Below are 23,747 nucleotides of genomic sequence, written 5' to 3' on the forward strand. Positions count from 1 at the left end.
AGTAAGTACATAATAGGAACAGCTTTCCAATTTAATGTATCAGTTTGTAATTATTTGCGAGCAGACAAAATAACATTAATGCCTGTTTCGCAATATCCACCAATTAAATTTCATATTTACGGGATAATAACCGAAACAGGCCACTAAATCAGCACACTGAATATTTATAAATAATTACGATGACTTATTAGCAACAATATTGACTTTAAAATTAAAAATGCATGCGTGTAAGCTCTATAATTTACTCATCCCTACTAATATTATAAATGCGAAAGTAACTCTGTCTGTCTGTCTGTCTGTTACGCTTTCACGCCTAAACCACTGAACCGATTTTCACAAAATTTGGTATGAAGATAGAACTGAACTTGGGAAAGAACATAGGATACTTTTTATCGCGAAAAAATGGTAGAAAGAGTTGAAAGAGGGGATGAAAGTTTGTATGAAAGTTCGTTATTGTCAAACCGATTTTGATGAAACTTGGTATGATGATGGAGCTAAACGTGGGAAAGAACAAACCATACTTTTTGATGCGAAGAAAATACTCCTTACCATGTCGCGCGATATAAGCGAATTCTACGCGGGCGAAGCCGCGGGCGAAAAGCTAGTTATAAAATAATTTTAAGTATATTATTTGCACCACATAAAAGAAAATAATAATAAATCAGTGCTTGATAAATCACTATTACAACTATACAAAATTTATAACACCACACAGAAATAAGAACGTGTAAATAATGATTTTTAAATAAATGTGCTTTTAAAAAAATAAATTTTCTACTTAAATATATTATTTCAAAAATAGCTACAAAGTATAGTCTAAGCATCACACTAGCCTTCAGTACACTAAAGCAGGATGCAATATGCATTCTTATGCATCTTGTTCACACCAGAGACTACTTTGGTATTTTTGTCTCGTTTTAACGCACATAGATTTAACCATTCCTTTAGTGTACTACAAACATTCCTCTTTCGAACAAATTTACCGCCAAAAATTAAAACCGATTCCTTTAAGAATCGAAAAAAAAATCGAGCACATATTATTTAATTAAATATAATACTTTGAAAATACATGTAATGCATGTACAAGAAACAAAAACGACCATAGTGAGGTGTTTCCATAATTCCAACGTTATGTAATTAAATTATTTTGACAAATATAAATTTTATTGTATAACAAAAAAAAAACGTATGAATTCCTTCAGAGTTGTGTAATTAATCTATGCTTTTGCACAAATCCGTTATCTTTTCTATAAAAATAATTGAGAATACAAAAAAAAAAAACAAATGATAGAAACTTAATTTGTATACCAATTAAATTATATGTATTTTATCCTCATTTCACTCTAAAATAATAAGTGACAAGAGGCAATTCTAAATAGATTTTGATGCACTGTCTGACTCATAAGAAAGAGAAATTTCGTTTATAAAGTATATAATACATATAGATTAATAAGTTACTGCATAATTAAGTTTGATATAATTGTTTCATATTTAATGAATTATGTACGATAATTATGGACCACTTGAAGGCAACACTATTTTTTGTAGATTCATTCTTTTCATGAATAATAATTCAAAATCAGTATATATTCAAAGACACATTCTATAACATACAACGAACGCCGCAATAAATCAGTAGTCCGCGTAACAACTCGCAACTACCCCCATTTTCACGCAAATTAAACAAGTATTATCAACAAACTAGTGTAAAATTTGTAAATCATAAACAAGAAATTAAGATAGTTGCCAGACAGCGAACCTAGATCTCTCTATAGCTATTGTAAGGTGAAATTATTGTCAATGGTACAGACATGACGCCATAGTGACAACATCACACCACAAATTAGAAACACTGACACAAACCTGTCTATTGCCAAGTGGAATTACTAGCTATATTGCTGTTGGGAGGGAACGCGTTTGGAAAACCTTGTCCTAGATTAAGATTACCGAATTGCTGTGATAACTGTTGCGGTTGGTTGAAGAATTGATTTGTTGGGGGGTTCGGTTGGAATACTTGTTGATGTTGTTGCATTTGTTGTGGCATCTGCTGTGGTATCTGCTGTGGTATCTGTTGTGGTATCTGTTGACCCATTTGCTGAGGAATTTGTTGTTGAATTGTCTGTGGATACTGCGCGAACTGCCCGCTCAACGTTTGGAATTGATTCATTTGATTCGCCTGCATGCCGTTTGGCATCTGCATATTATTATACACGGGCGCTTGATAACCGAACGGGTATTGTTGCACCGGTTGCACTGGATTGAACTGGTTCACTAACGGAGTTTGACTATATAACGCTAATATGCTGTCCTTAGTTAGTTTGCTCTTTTCCTTCTCCGTGGGCGCGGGCTGTTTGAAGAAGTTTTCTTCCTCCGTTTTCAAGTCGGGCTTTGTTTCTTGACTGGTTTGCGGCGGATTCTCTTGTGGCGCTGAGAAGAAACTCGAGAAGATGTCGTCGTTGTTCGTTTGTTTCTGTTCTGGTTTGCTCGTGTCGAGGCCTAGGAGATCTGCTGAACCGTTCGAGGGTTTGCTGGCCTCGGCCTGTATGGTTGGCGTGCTGCGGCCGAGTTTGGGACTGACGGACGACTTTGGTTTGGGCAGACTTGGTATGACGTCCGATTTCTGAAACGGGCATGCTGAATTATAAGGAAATCGTAGATAATGGAATATTTATTGTAGTAGCTTAATAGCATATTTCTCATCATGATCTAGATGTGAAATCTTAATATATGAAAATCCAAATTCATGATGTATGTTCCCAATGAACTCTTCACCAACTCAACTGATTTTGATGAAATTTTATGTGTAATTTGGTCCAACTTAAGATATAGGATAGTTTTTATTTTGATTAATTATCCAAATAATTTATTATCTAAATATTTTTAATTATTACTCAGCTACAGCAACGCGTGACCGGCTATGCTAGTATTTTATAAGATTCATTGTATACTTAAAAGTTCCTAGCAAGATATAATCTAATTTGACTAATATGATTGAGATCTTTAAATCATAGGTGATTCTTAGAAAATAATGCTTATTGCTTACATTGTATTTTTTGTCGCTGCTCGGTGCTGGCAATGGTCCCAGAGTTGATGTTGCAGCTTTTTTTTTCCTCTTTTGCCTTTCTATTTCTTCGTCTATTTCTTTGTCCCTGTGAAAATATTTAAAAACCGATTATTTTAATATTACAGCTATACTATAATATTATAAAGTTGAAGAATTTGTTTGTTTATTTGAACGCACTAATCTCAGGAACTACTGGTCAGATTTGAAAAACTCTTTCAGAGTTAAATAGCCCATTTATTGAGGCTGGCTATAGGCTATGTATGTACCGCGAGCGAAGCCGGGGCGGACCGCTAGTTCTTAATAAAATGCTTATTTTGCGACAAATTTAATATTTTTTCTATACTTTGTTTCCAAATTTTAACTGATTCATGATGTTAGCAAAACGCGTAACACAAATGACGAAAACAACTTCTGTCGCATAAAACAACTCCACAAGGTCGTGTCCTAACAGCATTTGTACTGGATTATATATATAGCACCAAATGTTTAGTTGGTGAGTAAGACATTTTTCAATGCATATGCAGCACATAATTAAATTTGTAAATGACTGCATAATGATAAAATTAAACACACATAATCAAAATCTTACATCATTTATTTACACCTATATTGACAATATTTCTTATTTTAAAAGTCAGTACAATTAAACAGTCTTGAAGAAAATATTTAAAATTAACAGATTTTGAATTACAATAATTTTAAATTGAAACAAAATAAAACTTGACTTATAATCGACTGTAGAAATCGTAGAGGATAATAAACTGAAGATAACCTTTCATTTGGTATAAAACAAACATTAAAATTAACAAAGGGCATTACTTAAATTCACAAATGCATAACCCATACAATATAACATACATTATTGCAAATAAATCGATAAATTTTTATGCTTAATTCCATTTTCTGTAAATAATAAAAAAAAATTATAATAAATATTAATTATTTTATCTATACACTATAGAATACTATTGTACTTTTATTTTTATATTATCACCAAGCCAAGCTCCTGTGGCACATTTTAGTAATGAGAAAGTGAACCAACAAGCCCAATTACAGCTTGATAATTTTGAAGCAGGAGAAATTCCACAGACCAATAGCCTTGCTTAACAGTATGCCACACGCAGTGATTTTATTTAATCAGTTCTTGGATCGCCGCTATGCTGTATTGCCATGTAACTGTAAATAAATAAAAAATTATTAAACAAAAAGGGGTATTGTATGCGAAAGTGGATATATCCTCTATAACACTCTAAATCAACCTCAGATGACCAATAAATCAACCAGATGCAAAAATTATATGAAAAATTCGCTCCATTGCGACGTGAAAAAAATATAAAACACAATTTCGTATTGATAATGTTGGTAGATTGGATTTTTGAATTATATGAAAAGAAATTAAAAACTGTTTAACCTAGCAAAGATATCAATCTTGAACCATAAATTGCCATACACCTATTAAAACACTACAACATACATCTACTGAGTGTTTGTACGTATTTGATAAATTATTTTAATTAATACCTTTCAATTCGTTCGAGGGAACTTCTAATATCTCGCATCTGTCGACTTATGTGCCTGATGCCTCTACCAATCATTTCCAGAGCGCGGCAGCTCCTCTCTGCTTGTGCTCTGGTTGGTGCAGATTGGAGTGGGCCCCTTCTGGGAGCCCTATTTCTCAATGTTGGGTCTCGATGGAGTCGCCTTCGTGAGAGTGGACGTTCCACCGTAGGTTCTGGCTCAGGTGTAGGAGTAGGAGTAGTAGTAGGGCTTCGGGGAGAAATTAGGGGGGGTATTGTACTAGGGGCAATATTCCCCTGTATACTTGACGGATGGATAGAAATCGATATGGACACAGGGGAATCCTGCATACTGTACGCCGTTGAACTGTCCGAAGGCTGCAAAGAAAACGATCGATTTATTGTAAGAAAGATAAAAAAATTGATTCATTAAATCGTGATTTTTAGATGACTTACTTCTTGGAATGGTTCGACTTCAGCTACGGATGGGCCTTGAGCGCTATCTTCTTCGATCACTTGGAGAAACTTCTTTTCCCTTTCGCTCAAGGCTTGCTCTCCGGTCCATGATTGTGATGAGCGTACTACGGATGCTCTCTTTTTTAATTTCGCCTTGTAGTCCACCCAGTACTAAAACAGAAGCTCTGTAAAGTTAGCTGCCAAAAATGTTTACTTCTATAAGCTTTTAAGGTATAAAAAATAATATTGTATCTATCTTATAGCTGCTATTATATGATATGTTTCCGAATATAAATAAAGAATCTTTAACAACAAATAAAGAACAATTTTACTTACTTTAGACCAGCCTCTCCAATTTTTATGGATTCCGTCTTGAGCGTTCAATAGGTCTGCGATTTCTTTCCACTTTTGTGTCGCGTATTCCTTCGCTTGAAGGGACCTATTCGAGGCGCAAGCTAGGTCTCTATGAGAGTTTAAATACTCCCATAGCAAATCTAGCTGACACCCAGATACACGACGGAATTCAACACTGCAATGCACACACAAGCCACTTGAATCTCCGATCCCTTGGGACTTTTTGATTTTCACCAAATTCTTTGATGAATAAAAGTCCAAGGTTTATAGTATTCTCTTGTGTCTTATTTTACGCGAGTATTTATTTTTTTTATTATTTATTAAGTCCGAGATTTTTTTATCGTAACATAAATTTCGGAATATTCTGATACTCACTCTCTCTCTCTTTCTCTCTCTTCGCTTTTAAAAAAAAAATTATTTTGCATAGAATACAGTACAATATTTTGGAAATTCCGATAGTTTAAATATTCCGCGTAAAAACGGCAAACACCCGCATGTCGCACAAATAAAAATGTTTCATTTTGGTGACGTTTACAAATGATTCAAACGAAATAATTTATATAAGAAGTTTCATACACATTGTAAGTATAAATCACCACTATGTATAAGTGTCCCAGCAGTGGGAACATATATGGGCTGATGATGATGATGATGATGATGATGGATAAGTTTAATGCAATAAATAACGATAAATAGTTTAATAGTAATTCAACTTCGTAGAAAAAGGCACATAGTGTGAGAGAGATGATACGCGACTTCGTGTCTCTTTCTTTTGTGTATAAAGTGCATAAATAACTCTTTACATTCTTTTGACATCAGGGGGCTTCACTAAGCAGGCATAAAACAATACCGCATTACGGAAGGTTGTGGTACGAATCAAAGTACACATTATACCGAAATAAAACCGTTTTTGAAGATTTTTTTTTAGTATTTTTTTTTTAAATAAATTTTTTCTTTTGTACCCATTGAAATTGGAACAGAACTCACCAGTTGACTTTAGGCAGCGGCGGCGGCACCCACTCCTTGGCAATATACTTCTTCTGCTCATACTTGGCGCGTATGAACCCCTCCAGTGTGTTATCGTTCTGAGGCCGACGGAACGAGTCCGGTAGATTCGCCTCGTACACCGCGCGTGCGCGGGAATTGCCCATTTGTTGTAGTGATACCTGAAGTTTTTTTGTTATATTTTCATTGTAGGTATTTGGGCAACAATTAAAAGAAAAACTATAGGTACTAATATTTATTACTGTATTAATATTAATTATAAAACTGAAGAGTTAGTTTGTTTGGTTTAACGCGTTAAATTTCAAGAACTATCGTCCAATTGGTGTGATCGTCCAAGTGAGAAAGGCTTATATATATAGGTTATATATGTACCACGGGCGAATCCGAGGCGGATCGCTAGTATGTACATAAAACAACATGTAAGTGCGTTTGAAAATACCTTTTATTACAATACTTAATCGCTCAGTGCCTAACGCGATATTCACCTAGGCTTTGTCTCTTTCTTTACTCATAACTGTGTCTGTCATAGGCGGAGTTAAGCACTATCTATGTTGCCAAATCATAAATATTTATCGACTTAAATTACCTTCTTGACCACTTATTCTATCTGTTGGTAGGTTTGTCATTCCTATTTCACTAACAATACACACTAAGATTCTAATATTTTGCATTGATCAAAGGTTCATGGAACAAAGACATCAAATATGCTACTTCCTAACATTTCTATTGTACTAATCCTTAATTATCTCTTGAACAGATTACATGATTCAAACGGTGAAAATGGTTTTAATTTTAGACCTTCCATTTGACAATAAGATTATACAAACAAAATGAATCACTTGCTCATGTTTAGTAGAAATTTTAAATAATATTTATAACGACGCTAAAGCGTGCATTACGTGCGCGCATTTACAAGAATTATTTATGAAATAAAAAAAAACATATTGCACAAAACTTAAACTACGATACAAAACGATTTTAAAAATTCTTCCTTACAATTAAAAAGTTACGCCTTTCTAAGCAACAACTATGAACATAGCGGACAAGTTATTGTTTTTGAAACAAGTGAATGTTTTTTTTAATAAAGTATCGGCGATAAAACAATAGATTAGACATCTATGTTGGATACCATACGAGTGCCGCATCGGAGGCGTGACTAAGTCAAAAATCGAACTCGCTCAAATCGAGTGTGACTAATGTTGCGTGGAACCATTTAATATTCTATCTTAGTTGTCATTTTGTGGATATTGTTAATTCGAAAGTTTGTTATGAAAATTGAGCGTTGCTTCTAGTAAAGCATGAATGCAGATTTCACATCAATTTGTCTGATTTTAATTATAATATTATGTGGTTTTTATTTTTTCATGTTTCTTAATACAGTAGCAAGTAGGTTGGTTTGCGACGATGCAGTAGGGTTTTTTCACAAACGCCGCTCCGAACCAAAATGTTTACGATGCCGCAGTTATTTTAAGAAAGAGATCAGTTTTGTGCAATATATCAATTTGACTTCAATTGAAAAAGTTAACAGCCATGGAGGTCATATGAAGTGATTAATTATCTGTGAAATTGAATTAACATTTCCGATCGAATTGCATGCAATTCTTGACATGGCATGGCAGAAAATAAATTATCTTTGTGAGCATAATAATGATAATTTGTGCCCTTACACATGTAAATAAAAAATTACTGATAAATTTGAGTACTTAAGAAAACAGATCAATTCTTGAGAATTTTTTTATAGAGCATTCCATCCAATGCTATAAAAGTAAAAATTAAAAAGATCAATTCTTGTTAATACATGAATTATTTTTTATTTTTAGTATTCCCGAGAAACTAAGTACAATCTTAGAATTTGGAGTGGTACCTCCCTTCAACTAAATTCTAGTAACCATTGTCGTAAAAAAAAAGAATAGATTTTATGTTTACCTATAAATAATTATCCAAATTACTCATAAATATTACAACAAAATAAGGAAAATAATGAAACTCGACAATTTAAAATCTACTAGATTTTGCCCGCGGCTTCGCACGCTTTAAATTCAGAGTAGTTTAAAAGATGTCACACTCTATCTTTAAAATAAACAACATCAAGATCTGTTTTGCAGTTATAAAGATCAAAACATGCATACACACATACATAGGGGCAGAAGCGGGAAGCGCCTTTGCTCTATACCGTGTAGTGTACTTTATACAACTAATACTCACAACTTGTTCCGGTGTCCACGAGTCCAAATTGACGCTCTTCACTTTGGAGATGTGAACGCCGAGATTCCGATGGATGCCAGCACATCTGATGCACAGAAATATGCCGAGATTCCATGATGCCCATCGAGGACCTGGAAATATATGGATATTATAAGCTTTCATCTATACTAATAATACAAAATTTAAATGTTTGTTTGCACTATCAGGAATAATATCAATTTCAGAAATTCTTTCTAGGCAACTTGAAAAGATGACTGAAATTTATCTTTGCTTTGAGGAAAAAACAAAGCTTTACCCCTATTGAATTAAAATGTGGACAAACAGTTGTAAGGAAACTCTTGTTTAATACATTTTCCTCCTACATTTCGAATTATACGTAGAATATTGTATTATAAACTCTTTTATCTTTATAATATTATAGATAATGTAAACATAATAGCCCAAAGTAATCTAATACATTGATTTCGCTGACATCACAGCTCTTGTCATATAAAATTGATTTGAAATTGAGAATGTATGTGCAAATGGCTCATAATTGAAATGAAAATTTAATTATGAAAACAATGTGTAATGACATATACTCTTATATGTAATAAGGCACATTCCTTATTGTTAATACAATAATATAAGGTTTATTAACTAATACAGGTAATCCTATATGAGTTTTGGGTTGTGTGAGTAAAAAACTAGTATGTGTTTTTTTATCCCAGTGTCAAAATTAAAAAAAAGTCATGTCTGTTCCAATTTATTTTTATTACATGGATGAAGAGTTTATTAGATATTTATATAAGCTGTTGATTTGATTTCTCAATTTACTTTGATTAACTTGACTGTTATTTAAATGGTATTCAATGATGTATTAAATTGAGTATGTATTCAGTTTTATCAATTATTCAGATAAGCCAATAACAATTAAGTGAAATATAATGTTTTTTGAGAATTTGGGTTACTACTATTAAATATCTTACTAATTATCATTAATTATTACAGTCATTAATAAGTTTTAATTATTGTAACAAATCAATGAATGAAAACAGGTATTTTATAAAATCATACATGGCCAAGTGATAGCACACTTGGCCGTAAATTAGGCTCATATGCTAAATAATAATAATCATTTAAATTGATGACTAAATACTCCTCGAATACCTAAAAGTTCATGAACCTTATATGCATCACGCAACTATTGTGCTATATAGGTGTTGCTATATAGTATGTCCGCTTTGCATACAAAGAAACGGTTCCTTAATCTTGTAGAACCACTTGAAACCGTGAGTGTAACTTTATAAATAAAATAAAAAGAAAAGATTTGCTCACCCTTCGCGTCACAATCAACACAGTATTTGTTATCTTCATCTTTTAGCATTTGCAATAGAATATTCTGACATCGATCCTGGATTTGTTTTGCTCGATCTTTTTCACTTTTCGAAGTCATTGTGTTAGATAAGCTATTCAATAGAAGAAAAAGGGTGGCCTAGGAATTCTGCTTATTTGTGAAGACAAGACAAGAAGCCATAGCCACACATAGCGCAAAAGTCACAGCTAGTTCACAAACCACAGATAAGCAATACCCCAGGTAAAAAAATTCAAAACTGAGTAAAAAAATGAATCTGCAACTATAATGCTTGCCAGTTGCAAGTAGCAAAATAATTCATTGAAGAACTCAAATAAAAGGGTGTGTAAAATTCACACTTCACATGGTACCATTAAAAGCCGGACTAAGATTGCTACCTTCTGAAAGAAAATCTTTAAACTTAATATAGTAATGTTTAATTGTACTCTTCTTTCTTCTGTATCTTTTTAATGTTTATGTTCAAAATAAATAAACAAACATATCTATTCAACACAAAAACGAAACGGTTTTTTCTGTAACCCTTTTCATATTCTCTTTCTCCAACAATGGGGGCAATTGATTCGAACGAACAAAATCGATGACTGGAATATACTCTCTCTGAGAAAAAAATTATTAATATATGTATATATAATTGATGTGATTTTTTTTCAAGTGAAAATAATTATTAAAATGAAGAGAACATATTAACAGCGCGCTTTAATAGAAAAAAAAATTGATGTTTATTTTACCAGCTGAAAGCTGTCACATTTATTATGACTATGTCACTTGTCAAATGCGTTGTACGTACTGGCAAAAGTCAAAACACGAGAATGCAATATGCATTAAAAAATTTAGGCAATTTTAAGTTCTAGATCTACCTAATTAGAAATAATACACACGAATTATTTTTAATATTTATCTAGAAAGAAAAGACATTCTAAGCCTATTGTCTAATCTATTTATAATATGTTTTGGAAGAAATAGTTATTTGTAGTGATTGCAATTAATTAAATGTTTTAAAATATCGAAATGGGTAATCAACTTGTGGGCATAGCGCCCTCACAGATTTATCCTGTGGAGCATTATCTTAGTGATCATGTCGACCTATGTTTTGACCAAAGGTATGTTTTGTTTATTACAATGTATTTATTCTTTGTTTCCTGCCTTTGTTTTTGTGTTCTATATTTATCATGATTCTATGATTATAATATTTCGAAAAGATTCTTGTCCTTTTTATTAGTTTATAATTTTCGTAATTTACTGATATCACAAAGACTAAATTATTAAAGTTTGAAGTTAAAAAAAAAACAATAACCTTATTAATAAAATACTAGCTATAACTCGGGGTGTTACGCGTGTATTAACCGGGTAAAAAACCTATGTGATATTTCAGACTTTAATCTATCTCTGTACCAAATTTCATAAAGATACAATAAACTGTTTTTGCATGATAGAGTAATCATCCATACTCATAAATTTCACAATTACAATATTAGTAGCATGACATAAACCCAAATTGAATTGCTCAGTTATACAGTTAAATAGATAACATTTTATCATATTATACATTGAATATTTTATGATTTTCAAAACTTTATCAGTAAATATATAACCATATTTTAGAATATACTATAAATTATTTTTTTTTACTTTTACATTACATAAAGTCTTTTCTTTAATTGCTTTATAAAAAAAAAATGGTTTACACAAACAGTTGCATTGGGTGTTAGACACCCAAAATGTAGCCCCAATACCCAACTGGCCATACCTAATGCCACTAGCAACTAAATAACAAACCTCAGTCATGTTTACGAAGCTAGCGAGAACACGGACGCCTTTAAATAAAATGAAAAATAAATTTAAAGTAAATTTTTCTAACCAGTCTAATCAAAGACCTCCTAGTCCTTATACAGACTTGAATTTTTTTAATATATAATTTATTTACAGCCTTGGATCAACAAGGTTTTTCAAGGTGGCCAGAGCCCGCACCAGGGAAGGTTTGGTGGTGGTCAAAGTGTTTGCTATTCATGATCCATCATTACCTCTGGCCGAACATAAGGAGAGGATACTGAAAATAAAGGAGCAATTAGCTTCTGCGTTCAATTGCTTACCATTTCAAAGAGTTATTGTGAGTTTTTAAATTAATGCAATTATTTTAATGATTTAACATTCACCAATATGAGAAAACTTTTGATGCTTTCATGTATGTTATCTAGAAGTAACAATTATAACATCTATGGTTGATACTAGTTTAAAAGATGGGAATATAAATTAATACAGATAAATATGTATACTAATTTATGTTTCTCCTGTTTTTCTGAATTTGAAATTCCGAGCCATTCCCAATCAAGAAAATATTGTAATTTGCATTCACATAATATTACTTACTAAAAATACTCGAACCATATTTGTGAATGCCAAAAGATAATTTGTGCGGGTGATTTTGCATTTAATTAATATAAACTTTTTTTTTATAAAGGCCAATAGTACCTTTGGTACCTTGAAAGAACCAGCATATGCATATCTTTCTTACTTTATTTTTATAAGTCGGGTTTTCCTTCCTGACGCTATAGCTCGAGAACGCACAAATCGATTTCCACGGTTTTGTATTCGTTGGAATCCGAGGGCTCCGTGAGGTTTATAGCTAAGAAAATTCAGGGAAAAATTTCAATAGAAAAGCAGGAAACTTTTTCATACTGCCATCTGGTGGCGAAACGGAATTCCCGGGTTTGCTTGTTTTAGATAATGTGCATATGCTGGTTCTTAATATTATCTTCTTATAAGGTGTTCTATCACCAAGTGCACTGGTAATTGGTTCAGAATAACTAATTTACCTTTAATTTGGTTTACACAATCAGTCATGAGGAGTGTTTGACACCCTAAACATAGCCCCAATGCCCAACTGATCATATGTAGTGCCACTCGCGATTATATTAAAAGCCTCACTCGTATTTACGAAGCTAGCCAGAACACGGACGTATTTAAAATAAATTATAAAAAGTCTGAGCCTACAAAGAAGCGAAGGGGTGTGTTACACCCCACACAACTAATTAATGGTATGTCTCTACTAAGTTTCGTATGTTTTAATAAAAAAGGTATAATATTTCAGCTTACAGACAAAGCTGGTCTGCTCATTCGCGAGTACTGTAAATGCAGCGTTTACGACAGAATGTCGACACGTCCCTTCCTCACAGTGCTCGAAAAGAAATGGATAACATTTCAAGTGTTATATGCTTTACATAGGATGCATAAAATTGGCATTTGTCATGGTGATATAAAGGTATGTGATATATAATATATGCTGCTTCCCGCGGTTTCACCTGTGAAAAAGAATTTTTCTTTAGAAAGCCCAATGTTCCTATGGAAATATTTGAAGTAAAAGTAGACTAACTTATTCTTCATTATATCCTACTGCCGGTGAAAGTCCGGTCAAAATCGGTTTAGGCGTTCCAGAGATAAAGCGGAACAAACAGTCAGACAGAGACAAAAATTGTAATAAAAAGAGTTTATTTTATTATTTTAAATAGATACTCGCAATTTGATCTACATTATGCATTATTTAAAAATAATAAGTAAAGTGTGGCCTATTATTTAGGAATAATTTAATTTAACCTTGATTTTTACATAAAGATACTATTATTTATAGTCAACTTATGAAGATAAAATATGTATACAACCTAACATCAAAGCATACTGAACTTCTTGTCGTTTTCCTTTCATATTTTATTATATACAATAATCAATCTTTGCTTTCAGTTAGAAAATATAATGGTAACATCATGGCTATGGGTTTTACTCACAGACATAGCGTCTTTCAAGCCAACCTTTCTTCCTGATGACAACCCTGCTGACTTCAGCTATTTCTTTGACACATCCCGTAGAAGACTGTGCTATGTCGCGCCGGAGAGATTTGTGCGCGCCCCTGACCCACATAATAGACAAGCTGTGAGTATATTTAAGTAATAGAGTTTTATAATTATGCATTTTTTAACATGTACTTATGTAATAGAGCATATCTCATACCTTTTTGATGTCATTTGTTGATGGTGTGCCTGTACCTTCCCGAAACATTTCAATTTCTGAAACACTAGCTGCGCCCCGCGGTTTCACCCGCGTAAGTACGTATCCCGTAGGAATATCGGGATAAAAAGGTACCTTTATGTTATTCCAGTTGTCCAGCTATCTATGTACCAAATTTCATTGCAATCGGTTCATTAGTTTTTGCGAGAAAGAGCAACAAACACACACACCTCCTTAGAAACTTTCGCATTTATAATATTAGTAGGATTAATGTGTATACTTTTCTAGGGTGATGATAAGATGGCGGGATTATTGCTGAGTGAATCACCCTGTAGGATCGGCGAGCTTGTACCAAGCATGGACATATTTTCTACAGGGTAAAATCTAAATGCAAAAATTTTCTAGGCAAACATCGCATACATAATAGGGTCTTCTTCAGTCCACCTGTAAGAACTTCCATAGAAACATTATTAAAAATTTATCCTTAATACTTCTTGAACACTCATCTTTTTTATTTCACAATAGTCGCTCACTCAATCTATTCTCATTAATTGTAGAATTTATAATTTTTAAGCTTTAATTTTCCACATTTGTAGTGTTTATATTATCCCATTGATCAAATTTCTTTAATATCATCCGTCTCTCTGAAAGCTTATACTCTAACTTACTTAAATATTTTAACATTATGTCGCAGTTGTGCTCTCTTAGAGCTCTGGAACGATGGTACTCCAGCATTAGACCTCCCAGGTCTTTTAGCTTACCGCAATGGAGAAGATCGTCCACCAACGATGACGCTACCACAGAACTGTGACAACGACTTACAAGAGCTCCTCCGGTCTATGACTGAACGAAACCCTAAGGACAGGAAAAGTGCAGAGATATATTTGGATGAAGCTAGGGGCAAGTGAGTGTATAAGTTTATAGGGGTAGGTTAGAATTTTTAAAAATATAGTAATATAGTATGTGGCCAAATATAATATAGGGATTTTGTGAAGTTATGTTCTCTATTTATAATCACATTATATATAAAACAATGTTAAGTATTTCAAATAAAATGTGAAAATATTACGTATTGGTGCCTTCTAATTGTAAAAAATTATCAACGTAATAACGTTGTATTGCAGATTATTCCCAGAATACTTCTATTCGTTTCTACAATCGTACATGCTGATATTCTCAGCCCAGCCGATCCTGCCCGCGGACGAGAAAATAAGCCGTATCCACCAAGACATAAAGAACATAATAAAGATCTTCACTCAACCCTCCGACGAGAAAAACTACCAGGATCTGGTCGACGAGACCACAGAGAGTCAGAAGGTCGAAATTGACACATTAGCCAAGGAAGGGTTTAAAGTTATGACCGTGAATGTGACAGACTTCGAAGAGGAGGTGGAAAAACAGCCGGAAAGGGCTGAAAAGGGTCCGGATAGTGAAGGCTTAATATTGATCACTTCACTCGTTACATCTTGTATAAGAGGGTTGCATCATTGTACTTCCAAGTTGCAGTGTTTGGAAATATTGCAGTTGCTATGTGAGAATTCCAGTTCGGAAACCATTTTGGACAGGATATTGCCGTATATTGTGAGTACCTTTAATGTCGCTTTTAGGCATAATAGGAGTTTCGTAATTATAATAATTTTACCGAGTTTACTACGTACGTAAATGATATTGTGGAATTTATTAAAATATTTAAAGCTATAAAATTTTGATTAATAGGTTTGTTAAGCTTAGCTTAGCTTAACTTTTGTTTAAGTCAATTCCAATTGTTATCTGTAATTTGTATTTTCTCAACATAAAAGCATTCATTCATATTCTTGGATCGCCATATACACAGATCTACCTGTCGCACGCGCCGGAAGCGCGAGTGCGCGCGGCCGCGGTGTGGTGCGTGACGCGCTGCGTGTGGTGCGTGCAGTCCCTCCCGCCGCAGGACTGCAACGTGTTCCCGGAGTACATCCTGCCGGAGCTCGCCCCGCGGGCCTCCGACCCGGCGCTGCCCGTCCGCATCGCGTACGCTAACAACATCGGTGGGTGGCGGCAAGATGTGTGCAGTCCCTCCTACTGCAGTACTATAGTAGTTATATTACATTACAATGTAGGTACTCTGATGAAACAGAGACCTCAGTTATATATGGAAAAGGTAGCTGGCGGCTAGTTTACATGTAGATCGAATGCAATTGAAAGCATTTTTTCAACGGTCCACCAATTGTCGCTGGTTCGTATCCGGCTCGAAGGACCAAAAGTAACGGTAGATAAATTTAACATATTCCTCGGAAAACTCGTTATTATAATTGAATTTTTTAATGCAGATCACTGGTTGTACGAATACAATGCAGTTTAAGCATATACAACTATATAATAATGTTCAAAAATTAAAATTTATATGGATTTATATTAATAATGATGATGATGATATACTTAAAAGAGAACAGTTTCTGAACCGATTAGAAATTGAAAATTGTAAGTCTATAAACAGATAAAATATAGAACAGAATAATCACCAACCATTATTCGGTATGGGCGAATATATAATACTAATTGAATACAGTCAAAACTGTTTACAACGACATCATTTATAACAATACATCGGTTAAAATGACCAAAATCTGGGGTCCCAACTAAATTATCAACATAACAACATCATCGGTTATTACGACAATCGGTTTTTACGACTAAATATGAGAAGTCCCTTTGATGTCATTATAACAGATTTTACTTTCTCTTACCAGCAAAGTTAGCGGAAACGGCGGTACGTTTTCTGGACCAAACTCAAAACATGGTGGACAAGGAAGCTGCCAATATCAACTACGAAACGGAATTGTCCGCTCTTCATGAAATGGTGAGTCTGTTTAGTAGATATATATCTTAGTCCTTTTGTTTATTATTTATGCAACAGATTTTGGTGTGGTGTTTTTTAAGGGGGGGGGGGAGATTTTACTCACAATTTCATGCTTCTGAAGCCGCGCGCAAAAGTAAGTAATACAAAATAATTTTTACATTTAATACAAAATTGTTCCAGGTACGATCCACCGTCTCGTATCTCCTAACAGATTCGCAAGCAGTGGTGAAAAGGGCTTTAGTTGAAAACGGGATTACCAAACTTTGCGTGTTCTTTGGGAAACAGAAAGGTTTGTTTTTATCACAGAATAGTTGTTCAGCCTAATTTTCGAGGAACTTATATATCGATATAAATAAAATAGGTATAATGGTGATGTATTAATTGCGCCGCGCGGTTTCACCCGCGGATTTCATATTATAGCTCATGTCTTATTCCGATGTGCAATCTTCTAAAAGGCTTCTAAACTGGTAAAGTACCAGCATGGCATCGTTCAGTTTTGTCTCGACAGCAACGAATCATTTTATCCGTCTGTTCACATATCTAGCCTGCTCTAGGGAGATATTACACTATCATTTATCTTGGACCATAGATCTATGAGATCTATAAGTGTTTTATTGGATAATGTAATATACAGATATGATTCCATTTTGTCATTAAATTAAATTGTCAATTAAAAAGGATCAAACATATCACTTATATGATCTTGGGGACCTAGACATAGACCTGAGTAGAACTTTGTCCATTGACGTTTGCAGCGAACGATGTGATCCTCTCCCACATGGTAACCTTCCTCAATGATAAAGAGGAAGTGGCCCTCAGGGGGTGTTTCTTCGAGCGCGTGGTGGGGGTCGCCGCGTACGTGGGACAACACGCCGCACCGATACTCTTGCCTCTTTTGCAGCAGGTAAGAGTAGGAGGAAGGAATCCTTCATTGGCTCAATACAATGGAAAAGTATGGAAGGAAATCTCAGTATATATAAAGTGAATAGAAAGGATTAAAATGAAAGGAATCCCGAGCGATTCTTTTTGTTCAGGAAAAATTTTCCTCCCTTTTTTTCATAAAACATTGTTTATTCATAAACCTCAATTGAATGATACTGGACATTTATTCTGTAACAATTTGGTATATTCTTAACTTAGATCTAGTATTTGACGCTTTTTAAATTGTATATTCAAATTAGTTAAATCGTTTGCAATCACTACATAGTATGTTTATATATATGGTAGATCTTTAACGAATTTTGATGGGGTTCTTTTTTGATAGATAGAGTGATTCAACAGAAAGGTTTATATGTATAAAAGGATCAATTAAACTACTCCCAATGTAACGTGTGCGAAACCGCAGGGAAAAGCTAGTGATACATAAAATAATTTCCCAGGGTCTCACGGATCCATCGGAGTGGATAATCGCAAAGGCGATAAGAGCTAGCAGCAGTCTAGCGGAACTAGGTCTGTTGCCCAAGCAAGCTCTCTGTTCGCTTCTAGCCGAGAGCGCCGTGTATCTGGCGCATCCTAATTTGTGGGTGAGTTTAAATCATTAAATCGAAATTCTCAAAATGACAGCGGTTCGAATCCTATCTCGTGTACAATTTTCTACTATTCTTTCAAAATTCCTAACATGACTACATGAGATAAATACATGTTTGCAGTATGAAACAGAAAGAGATCTGATATGCTAATTTGATAGTGTGTTATACAACTTGATACGGTAGAAATAATATCGTAGATAAAGATTAAAAGTTTATTTTAACGATTGAAAAGCAGGCAATCATCCAGATGCTCAAATAATGATCAAATTATTCTTCAAACAGCATAGTATATTATAGTGATATACTTTTTAAATACTATCAGAACATTTTAAATAATCGCGTAATTTTATTTCCGAGCAACGTACGTACGCGTGTAATGTGTTTGTGTGCGTGCGGCTCTGTGTACCGACAGAGCCGGCCGAGACCATTGATTTATTGATTAATTGTTTTTGTAGTCCATTTAAAAAGGTTTTCATATTAATTTTCCACCGCACCAATCGCCTCCTTGGTACAGTAGTGAACACATTTCCATAGAACCGAGGGGTCCCGGGTTCGATTCCCGGTGGGGACTCACAAAACAAAAGTCTCGGTCCGGCGGGACACATACGGCTCATCACCTACTTGTCCATAAAGAACATCAATCTGTGACACGTGTATATCATCTGTCCCATACCCCACGCCTTGGTGGGGACACAGGGCACATGGGACTTAACTTTTTCATGCTAATTTGCAGATACGACATGAAGTATGCGGTCTAGTTGCGTGTGTTGCGATTCTGCTGAACCCAATTGATGTGAACTGCAAGATATTGCCGCTAGTGTGGCCGCACCTTAAGCATAAACTCATACAGGTAGAACACCTCGATTATATCTATTTACTTCTATTTTGAATTTTTTTATTGAATAGGAAAAAATAAAAGACGTAATTGGGTTAATATTAAAACGTGACATGTATTTATGTTTCTTTGTCAGTTTTAATTTTTGTGTTTTTTTTTTTTTTTCATAATAATGTACTTGATTTTCGCTCGTCTATGGTAAATCTAAGGAGACACAAAAATCATATCATAGAGCCGTGAACCGCTTTCGTAACGAGATGTAAGAAAAATAAAAAAACGTACTTGCATCTATAGTATTAATTAAATATAACTTTGATTCAAGGACAGTTTCCTTATATTAGTTTCTCATATTATAATGCATTTCAAATTTAAACATTAACTACGATTTATGGTAATTAAAAAAAACAGTTTTCTCCAATTAATTAGACATCGATATGGAGCTACAAATTTTCAGGTAGAAAGAGCTGAGCTACTGCTCGAGAGTCTAGCGGAACCTATACCCAGGAAAGTGCTGGATGCTGTTCTGAGGCACGGAGATGTTGATAGATTGGTGCAAACACTGCGGGAGAGGAAGAACGCTAGATTACGGGTGAGCTTGCTGTCCGGCGAATTTTGTATGGTTGATAGTTGAATTATTTTTTTGATCCTTCGAGCTGGATTTTTAGCATCACCGTAATAAATGAACGTTTGTTTGTTTGGATGTTTGTACGTCAATCACGCTTAAACTTCTGAACGGATTTTGAGGAAGTTTGGTATACAGACAGGGCTAACTTGAGTGATAGGATCTTGATATCCGGGCGGAGTCAGGATGAGCCTCTAGTATTAAATATTTTAAACTGTTACAGTTTTGTGTGGCTCTTTACTAATTGGACCATTATAAATCATGACATATCTTCTATTGGTACTTATTTCAAATAACAAAGTCGTTTGCCAATAATGTATAATTGCATCTCTTATGTAGGTATCTAATATACGTATGGATGAAACTATTTAATTATAACTTTTTAGGTAAAGCAAGGTATGATACCACAGTATTCCGAAATGGGACAACAACTGAAAAACTTATTCAGACGATTAGCATCTGATGGTATGTTTTATGTATTTCAATTATATATACTTTGCAACCATATCTTTCTAAATCTTTATTATTTTTATGCTTGTTTAATTATTGAATGATGTTATTTTTACAGGTATGACGGAGCATGTGGAAAATCAATTGTTGGCAATGAGCGCTCACCTCATTAAAATACAAAGCTCGGCGACACAGGTTAGATATTATTGTTATTAAAATTCTAGTGAATCGAAAAGCTGTGTGTGTGTGTATGTGTAAGTGTGGGTGTGTGTGTGTTAGTGTTAGTGTTCGTGCATGAGTGTGTGTAAATATGATTATTTATTCCATCAAATTTTTGAGGAAAAAGTAATGATGTAAGTAAGCTTCGCTCTTTTTTTTTCTTGTTGTTATCCAATACATTCCGTCCACGTAAATGTAAAACAGTGACTAGCTCCGATGCTTGAATTTTGAAGTATGGTATTAAAAAAAAATCTCACTAAAGATTCTCCTTATCCAAAACACTGACAATAAGTATTTCGAAATGTATCGCTAACCATCAGGCGAAACTGTCGTTTGATCGTATTAATCTTGATAAATATTATTCCAGCACATAACAGAAGCGCCCGGTCGTCTCATATTATCTCGAAGCGGTCTATCTCGCTCCGTGCAACTGGACTCGGGCGCTGGAGACACGCTGGCCAACGTGACCGATAAAATGTACGCTTCTGCGCAGAATCGGTGAGCATTAAGTCAAAATTACTGTAAATGACAATACTTACTTGGGTAAAATCTTGCATAATGCATATGTAATTATATTTTTCACATTTTAGAATATTAACTGATTTAATTCAAACTAAAGTTAACATTTAATTTTTAGTTTTATAGCATTGAAATGCTTTTTTATAAATGTAAATTTTTGGAAAGAATAGAAAAAATTCGATCACGGGGCGGGATTCGAACCCACGTTTCTTGCCTAACCGTTGCTACGGGTTTCTCATTAAAGTTAACATTACATACATGCATTTAATATGCTTTAATAGTTACCTTTGGTCCTTCGAGCCGGATTGTTTAATTACTAGCTAAGTTACTATAACGATATGTCAGTCACTAGCCTCACTAATATTACAAATGCGAAATTAACTATGTATGTCTCTCTTATCTACACGCCTAAGCCACTGAACAGATTCGGATTCAATTTGGTACATACGTCAAAGGATATTTTTTATCTCGCAATTCCTACGAGAGTACATAGCCATGTGGGTAATGTAATAATTCTGTGATCTACGTTACTCTTATTTAATGTTTTATAGTCTTCATTTCACAATATAGATTGAACTAGCTGCGCCCCGCGGTTTAACCCCCGCGTAAGTCCTTATCCCGTAGGAATTTCGGGATAAAAAGTTGCCTATATGTTATTCTAATTGTCCAGCTGTCAGCATACCGAGTTTCATTGCAATCGGTTCATTAGTTTTTGCGTGAAAGAGTAACAAACACACACGTTACAAACTTTCGCATTTATAATATTAGTAGGATAGGAAGTAGGAAGTAGGATAGGATTCTGTTAATATATTTAATGTGCTCTAGTAGTACCTCTGGTCCTTCGAGACGGATGGTACGTATTCAAATATCATTTTCTTAATAAAAAATGTTGATAGAAAACCTCCAAAACCTGGAATACCACATGAGCCACATATGAATACAGAGTGGCAGCATATGTTCGGGCAGACACAAGATATGGTTGCTGGTAAGGGTAAGTTCAGAAAAAACTTTTTATATAAGAACGACAAACATAAAGGGAAAACAATCCATCCATCTCGTCTTCATATTTTCAAATACTACTCATGTACTATTTGATTTTTTTGATTAAAAAATATTATTTTATTGCGAGGAACTGATTTTGTAATGACATCTAATGTTACTTTATTGTTTAACGTAATCTAGCTTCATAATATTTAAAAATGTTCCTAGGCATCGCTAGGTTTGACCCAGCAAAAAAAAAAAAATAATAAACAAAACATATATCTAGTTTATCCAGGGAAATTTTAAGATTTTTTTTTTATATATTTCAAAAAAAAAACATGTGTTATAAATTTTTTAAAACGGTCAGGCCCAGACTCGCTAACCCAATCAGTGGGCACTAGTGCGCTGGGGCTGGGCAGCGTGGGCGGTGGGGGCGGTGGGGGCGGTGGGGGCGGCGGGGGCGCGGGGGCGAGCGGGAGCGCCAGCGCCGTCGCCGCGTCTGCGCCCGCGCACTCGCAGATGGGGCACAGCGCGAGCTATGTGCAATGTGAGTAGTTGAGTGATAGTAGATATTATGGTGATTTATTATTTAGTATTTTAATTTTGATACTGTTATTATTTATTAAACCTTAATTTTTGCTCACCCTCCTCTTCTAAAATGTTTCTCTTATTATTTATATGGTAGTCTGGAAGAGAACGCTACCTAGCGATAAGACCGCCTTTTGTACATATTCCCTCTTTTGTTTGTGTTTATCTATGTTTTCCTGTAAATTCTTGTGTTCAATAAAATGTTATCTGTCTATCTGTCTGTCTGTCTGTCTGTCTATTTAGTGTTTTATTTTGCTATTGGGGGGGTGGGTGATTTGTGCAAGTGTTTTTATTTTATGTGGAGGGGAGGGGGAGGACGATTTGTGTAATTATTATTTAATTTATTTGTGTCGTTATAGAATATCTGTTTCTTTTTATATTATAAAAAAAATGTAATAATAAAATTTGAAATTTTAGATAGTATGGCGCCCTGTAGAGTTGAACTGAGGAATCTCATAAGTCGCACACAGCAGAAGTTTCAAAAGTCTCTGAGGTATGATATATTCACACATACGCACATATGGAAACGGTAAAACATTTAACAAAAAAAAAATCGACCGACATCTTGTAAGAGAAAGTACCACTACAAATTCTGTAAAAACAATTTCTTATCAAACACAAAAAGATCCACTCCAATGCCAAAGTCGGTTAAAACCCCACGGAGTTATCGAGTAACAAAACCTAAAAAAAGGCGAATTGAGAACCTCCCTGGTCTTTTCTACCGTCGGTTAAGAGTCTTTAAACTAGTTTTTAATCTTCACATAAATGATATGAAAAAATTTCGTTATTTGTAAAGAATAAAGTAAATGCTACGCTAAAATAAGTTATTTTACTACTGTAACTTATAGGAATTAAAGACTTTTTAACGGATTTTAAACGCGATTTACGCGATGTCACGGGGAGACCACGCTAGATGTACAGTGTTATAAAAGTTGGGTTAATAATGTAATTAATAAATCGCGCTTAAAATCCGTTAAACAGTCTCTCCTAAATGTATAAACTCGCGTAAAATCAAACACAAGAAAATACTATACTGTAACTTAATTAGAAATCACCTTATAGATATAATCTCTTACAGGAGTCAAGATACTACAATAGAGAGTAGCGATGAGTTAATACCGCCGCCAACGTGGCGGCCCGGGAATCATCTGCTTGCGTATCTGCATGAGCATAAGTATAAAAAAATAAAAATCATTTATTGAACAAATTAT

The 23,747-nt window shown here is 34.3% G+C and overlaps 2 protein-coding genes across 3 annotated transcripts in view; one reads left to right on the top strand and one right to left on the bottom strand.

The window, feature by feature from the left end:
- Positions 1–1,316: 1,316 nt before the first annotated feature.
- LOC119836905 (stromal membrane-associated protein 1) lies at positions 1,317–10,162 on the bottom strand. 2 transcript variants are annotated; one of them, XM_038362359.1, is made up of 7 exons: positions 9,919–10,162; positions 8,602–8,732; positions 6,379–6,557; positions 5,374–5,566; positions 5,038–5,208; positions 4,586–4,959; positions 4,017–4,240 (listed from the first exon to the last, which is right to left on the bottom strand). In XM_038362359.1, exons 1-7 carry the CDS (start codon positions 10,034–10,036, stop codon positions 4,198–4,200), a joined length of 1,209 nt encoding a protein of 402 aa, XP_038218287.1. In that variant the 5' UTR covers positions 10,037–10,162; the 3' UTR covers positions 4,017–4,197. The 2 variants fall into 2 exon arrangements, with proteins under 2 accessions (XP_038218286.1, XP_038218287.1); XM_038362358.1 differs by lacking the exons at positions 4,017–4,240; positions 4,586–4,959; positions 5,038–5,208; positions 5,374–5,566 and adding exons at positions 1,317–2,620; positions 3,044–3,149 and having other exon boundaries at positions 9,919–10,155.
- A 582-nt stretch (positions 10,163–10,744) lies between these two features.
- The window catches only part of LOC119837187 (phosphoinositide 3-kinase regulatory subunit 4), an 18,631-nt gene continuing 5,628 nt past the window's right edge, over positions 10,745–23,747 (top strand). Inside the window, exons 1-21 of the mRNA XM_038362710.1 lie at positions 10,745–11,055; positions 11,882–12,062; positions 13,044–13,214; positions 13,691–13,879; positions 14,243–14,331; positions 14,649–14,858; positions 15,079–15,535; positions 15,789–15,981; positions 16,684–16,793; positions 16,974–17,082; positions 17,549–17,697; positions 18,173–18,316; positions 19,056–19,172; positions 19,612–19,746; positions 20,166–20,244; positions 20,348–20,424; positions 20,816–20,946; positions 21,864–21,958; positions 22,316–22,495; positions 22,954–23,029; positions 23,615–23,710. Coding sequence (XP_038218638.1) covers positions 10,964–11,055; positions 11,882–12,062; positions 13,044–13,214; positions 13,691–13,879; positions 14,243–14,331; positions 14,649–14,858; positions 15,079–15,535; positions 15,789–15,981; positions 16,684–16,793; positions 16,974–17,082; positions 17,549–17,697; positions 18,173–18,316; positions 19,056–19,172; positions 19,612–19,746; positions 20,166–20,244; positions 20,348–20,424; positions 20,816–20,946; positions 21,864–21,958; positions 22,316–22,495; positions 22,954–23,029; positions 23,615–23,710 — 3,080 coding nt within the window. The 5' untranslated portion in view covers positions 10,745–10,963. The remainder of the gene's footprint in view (positions 11,056–11,881; positions 12,063–13,043; positions 13,215–13,690; positions 13,880–14,242; positions 14,332–14,648; positions 14,859–15,078; positions 15,536–15,788; positions 15,982–16,683; positions 16,794–16,973; positions 17,083–17,548; positions 17,698–18,172; positions 18,317–19,055; positions 19,173–19,611; positions 19,747–20,165; positions 20,245–20,347; positions 20,425–20,815; positions 20,947–21,863; positions 21,959–22,315; positions 22,496–22,953; positions 23,030–23,614; positions 23,711–23,747) is intronic.

This window comes from Zerene cesonia, chromosome 26, assembly GCF_012273895.1.
Source record: "Zerene cesonia ecotype Mississippi chromosome 26, Zerene_cesonia_1.1, whole genome shotgun sequence".
NCBI lineage: Eukaryota > Metazoa > Arthropoda > Insecta > Lepidoptera > Pieridae > Zerene > Zerene cesonia.